Genomic DNA, 5,054 nt, shown 5'->3' with positions numbered 1-5,054 from the left:
GGCTGCCACCCTCGGGAGTCAAGACCCGGTGCCCACCCTGCAACCCTGGCTTTGCCAAAGGCAATGGCAGGCACTTCCAGCCCTGTCCCTATGGCTCCTACTCCAACGGCTCCGGTAAGGCGGCCCTGTCATTGTCCCCAAAGTGTGACTGGGGCACCCCGAGCTGCCAGGGGAAGGTGGGTGCCACTCTGGTGCAGGGTTGTCCCCTCTCGTCCCCATGGCTCCAATAAGGACACCTCCATCATTGTCCCCAAGGACTAACTGGGGTCCCCAGGGCTGCCAGGGGGAGGTGAGTGCCACCTCAGTGCAGGGTTGTCTCATCCTGTCCCCATCATTGCTCCTAAGGGGTGACCATGGCACCCCAAGCTGACAGAGAGGAAGGTGGTACCACCCTAGTGCAAGCGCTGTCCCTATGTATCCGGTGAGAACATCCCAGTTATTGGCCCCAAGAGGTACCTGGGGTCCCTGGAGCTGCCAAGGGAAGCTGGGTGCCACCTCAGTACAAAGCTGTCCTCTCCTGTCTCCATCATTGTCCCCAAGGGGTGGTGACCAGGACACCCCAAGCTGCAGGGAGGGGAATGTGGTACCACCCTAGTGCCGGGCTGCCCCCTCTTGTCCCCATCACTGGCCTCAAGGGGCAAGCAGGGCACCTCAAGCTGACAGAGGGGGAGGTGGCTGCCACCCTTGTGCAGGGCTGTTGCCTCCTGTCCCCAGCCTGCCTCAGCTGCCCAGCGGGCACTGAGCCGGCGCTGGGCTTGGAGTACAAGTGGTGGAACGTGCTGCCCCCCAACATGGAGACCACTGTGCTCAGCGGCATCAACTTCGAGTACAAGGGCATCGCAGGTAGTGGCAGAGGGTTGTCCCTTCCCTGTCCCCTGCCAGGGGACTGCCAGAGACCCCTCTGAGCATCACTCCATCCCTGCAGGCTGGGAGGTAGCCGGGGACTACATTTACACGGCAGCTGGAGCGTCTGACAGCGACTTCATGATCCTCACGCTGGTGGTCCCTGGCTTCAGGTGAGGTGGGGACCACCACCAGGGTGTCCCCAGGGAACAGGGGGGACACAGCCATAGGGCAGAGCTAGCAGTGTCCCCATGCTGTCCCCAGCCCTCCGAGCCCAGTGCTGGAGGACACAGAGAGCAGGGAGGTGGCCAGGATCACCTTCGTCTTTGAGACGCTGTGCAGCGTTGGCTGTGAACTCTACTTTATGGTGGTGAGTGGGGGGACACAGCAGTTTGGGGGGGACACAGTGAATTTGGGTGCCACCATCCCCCTGTCGCTGCAGGGTGTCAACTCCCGCACCAACACTCCGGTGGAGACGTGGACAGGCTCCACAGGGAAACAATCCTACACCTACGTGGTGGAGAAGAACGCGACCATGAGCTTCACCTGGGCCTTCCAGCGCACCCCCTACCATGAAGCGGTGAGGGGCGGGGGGCCCTGCTTTGGGAGGGCTGGAGGGCCCCCAATTTGGGGGGCCAGTGGGGGTCGGGAGGTTGATGGTGATGGTGCTCTCGGTGCCAGGGCCGGCGGTTCACCAGTGATGTGGCCAAGCTGTACAGTGTCAACGTCACCAACGTGCAGGGGGGGGTGGCCTCCTTCTGCCGCCCCTGTGCCCCCCAGCCCGCTGGGTCCTGCACCCCATGTTCCCCTGGCAGTGCTGTGGACCCCGGCTCAGGCACCTGCCAGCCCTGCCCGCCTGGCACCTACCTGCGGGGTCACCCCTCCGACGGGACACCCACCTGCCAGCCCTGCGGCCCTGGCACACACAGCAATCAGGTGACTGGGAGTGGCAGGGGGTCCAGTGGGCCCCAGAGGAATGACACCAGCCTCCCCACACCCAGGATGTCCCAGATGGTAGCACTGGCCAGCACCAGGAGGGTGATACCATTATGGGTGGGTGACACCAGCCCCCCCAGTCATCCTGGGTGCATGACACTGTGTCCCCAGGGAGGTGACACCAGGCCCTTACAGCCATTCTGGATGGGTGACAAGATGGGTGGCAGTATGGATGACAGTGTCTGACCCTGGCTGGGTGATGCCTGCCCTTGGCCATCTCCAGGGAGGTGACACCAGCCCTGTGGCCATCCTGGGTGGGTGACAGGGTGGGTGACAGTGTCTAATACTGGGTGGGTAACGCCAGCCCCCCAGCTGTCCCCAGTGAGATGACACCAGCCCCTCCCAGCCACCCCAGATGGGTGACACTATCTGACACTGGTGGGTGGCAGTGAGTGACCCTGGTGGGTGCCACCATGGCCCTGCTGTCTCTGAGGGGTGGTGCCAGCTCTCCACAGTCCCCACAAGGGTGTCCCCAGTGGGTGCCGTGGCCATCCCTGAGCCCCCGTCCCTGTCCCTGTTCCCAGCTGCGGTCGCTATGCTACAACAACTGCAGCCTGGCACTGGCGCTGCCAGGCCGGATGCTGCACTTTGAGTTCCCGGCTCTGGGCATGGGTGCTGGGGTGGGCACCGGGCCCAGCTTCACCCCCAAGGGGCTGCGCTACAGCCACCACTTCCGCCTCAGCCCCTGCGGGCACCAGGTGAGACCCACGCGGGCAAACACGTGTGCACACATGGGAACGTGCCTGGACATGCAGGATGTGGGCATGGGCACACAAGTGCAACCGTGGGCACATGGGTGGGCACTCAGGAGAGTGGGCACACGTGGGCAGGAGGCCATGGAAACATACATGCAGACATGGGAACACACCTGGGAAGGCAGGTCCCACCTGGGCACGGGCACACAGGTACAAACACAGGCACAGGAACGCAGGTGCACACATGGGCACACACAGACAGGAGGGCACAGGAACATGCATGCATGTATGGGAACACACCTGGGCACATGGGTGGGTGGTTATGGGTGCACAAGTGCGAACGTGAGCACACATGGGGGTGCGTGTGCACACACGGGCACGTGAGTACAAATATGGGCACATGGGTGGGCACTCAGGAGGGTGGGCACAGAAGCACAGGTGGGCACACTTGGGCACGCATGGGCAGGAGGACTCGGGAACACACATGTACACATGGGCGTGTGCATGGGTGAACACGGGCACACACCTGTGCACGTGGATGGGACGGGCATGCAGGTGGGCAGACATGGGCACACATGCATATGTGCTCATAGGCATGCAAGCACAAGGACATGTATGCAAACACACACACACGTGTGCAAACACGGGTGTACATGCAGCCATACCTGCACACACACACGCTCTTGTGCAGTCACATGTGCACAGTCACACACACGCCTGCACAGTTGTGCAGACACACGTGAACACTCGTGCAGACACATGTGGACACTTGTGCAGCCACACCTGCACACACAAACACCTGTCCCTTGCACACACATTGCCACCCCACACACGTGTGTCATGTGTGTCCCCACAGGGCAGGAAGATGGCCTCGTGTGCTGACAATGTGACGGCAGGTCGGGGGGACGCTGCCCGTGTGGTCACCTCTTACGTGTGCCAGAGCATTCTGGTGCCCCCTGACATCACCGGTGCCCGCACAGCTGTGTCTTCTCAGCCTGTCAGCCTGGGCGACCGCCTGCTGGGTGAGGGGGCCACTCAGGGTCACTGAGACACATGGGCGAGACAGACAATGGAACACCTTGGTGGCACTGGGACACTACCACTGGGACACTCCGTTGGGACTGGGACACGTGTGGGACAGGGACTGGGACACCCTGGTGGCACTGAGAGTGGGACACCTGGTTGAGGTGCGACACCCTGGCAGGACAGGGGCCAGGACATCTCAGTGGCACTGGGATACATGGGTGGACAGGGAGTAGCCTACTCCAGTAGCACTGGGATGCCCTGGTGGGACTCAGACACATGGGTGGGACAGGGAGCAGCACACCCTGGTGGGACTGGGACACCCCAGTGGCACTGGGAGTGGAGTACCCTGGTGGGATTGGGACGCTCTGCTGGGACTGGGACAATGGCACTAGGATATTTCAGCAGCACTGGGATACCCTGGTGGCACAGGGACACCCCAATGGGACTGAAATACACCCTGGTGGAACTGGGACGCTACAGGGGCACCTTGTTTGGGATTGGGACATTGTCACCGGTATACCTCAGTGGGATTGGGATACACTGCAGAGGGAATGGGACACACTGGTGGGACTGGGACACCCCGGTGGGACTGGGACTCCTCAGTGGGACTGGAAGACCTTGGTGTGACTTGAGGCACCCTAGTAGGACTGGGACTCTCTGGTGGGACTGGGACACCCTTGTAGGACAGGGTCACTCTGGTGGCACTAGGACACTGGGACACACCCCAGTGGGACTGGAGACATCCCTCTCTCCCCGCAGGTGTCACCACCAGCTCCGTGCTGGACGGCATTGTGTCTCCCCCAGAGCTCTTCCCCCCCAGCCACCCTGACCTGCCTGACATCATCTTCTTCTTCAGGTGCAGGCAGGTGACAGGGAGGTGACACCCCCACAGTGCCCCCACTGTCCTGACCCACCATGTTCCCTGGCAGGTCCAACGACATGACACAGCCCTGCAGTGGTGGCCGGGCCACCACCATCCGCCTGCGCTGTGACCCCCTGCGCCTTGGCACTGGCACCCTGGCTGTCCCCAGGTGGGGAGGGAACACTGGGGACCCCAAGGAGTGATTTGGGTGACCCAAACATCTCTTGCTGTCATGGGTGGGCATGTCCCTGAGGTGCTTCGCTTTGGGGACGCCACTGACACAGTGTCAGAGTCCCTCACCCTGAGGCGTCATCCTGGCTGTGTCATTGGCATCCTGCGTGTACTCAGGTTGGCAGTGGAACAAAGGAGACCCCGGGGGAAGTTATGGGACCCCCAAGGTCTCCTGCTGTCATGGGTAGGCACTTCCTTGGGGTGCTTCACTTTGGGGATACTGCTGTCATGGTGTCCCCACCCTGGGTTGTCACCTTGGCTGTATTCCCCACTTTGGGGTGTCACCTTTTTGAGCCCCTCCTTTTTGCCCCTCCCCAGCAAATGCCCTGAGGGCACCTGCGACGGCTGCACCTTCCATTTCCTGTGGGTGACGGCCGAGGGATGCCCCCGCTGCTCCACCT

General features: G+C 62.1%; 1 protein-coding gene across 1 annotated transcript in view; it reads left to right on the top strand.

Annotated features, from left to right (window-relative positions):
* Positions 1–5,054, top strand: part of KIAA1324 (KIAA1324 ortholog) — an 11,708-nt gene that overhangs the window by 5,594 nt on the left and 1,060 nt on the right. The window contains exons 7-17 of the mRNA XM_017735504.1: positions 7–114; positions 715–843; positions 926–1,016; positions 1,108–1,213; positions 1,286–1,423; positions 1,525–1,779; positions 2,364–2,537; positions 3,391–3,556; positions 4,320–4,416; positions 4,490–4,591; positions 4,972–5,047. Coding sequence (XP_017590993.1) covers positions 7–114; positions 715–843; positions 926–1,016; positions 1,108–1,213; positions 1,286–1,423; positions 1,525–1,779; positions 2,364–2,537; positions 3,391–3,556; positions 4,320–4,416; positions 4,490–4,591; positions 4,972–5,047 — 1,442 coding nt within the window. The remainder of the gene's footprint in view (positions 1–6; positions 115–714; positions 844–925; positions 1,017–1,107; positions 1,214–1,285; positions 1,424–1,524; positions 1,780–2,363; positions 2,538–3,390; positions 3,557–4,319; positions 4,417–4,489; positions 4,592–4,971; positions 5,048–5,054) is intronic.

Source organism: Corvus brachyrhynchos, unplaced genomic scaffold (assembly GCF_000691975.1).
Source record: "Corvus brachyrhynchos isolate BGI_N302 unplaced genomic scaffold, ASM69197v1 scaffold555, whole genome shotgun sequence".
Taxonomy (NCBI): Eukaryota; Metazoa; Chordata; class Aves; order Passeriformes; family Corvidae; genus Corvus; species Corvus brachyrhynchos.
This window is presented reverse-complemented; position numbering and strand designations above follow the sequence as displayed.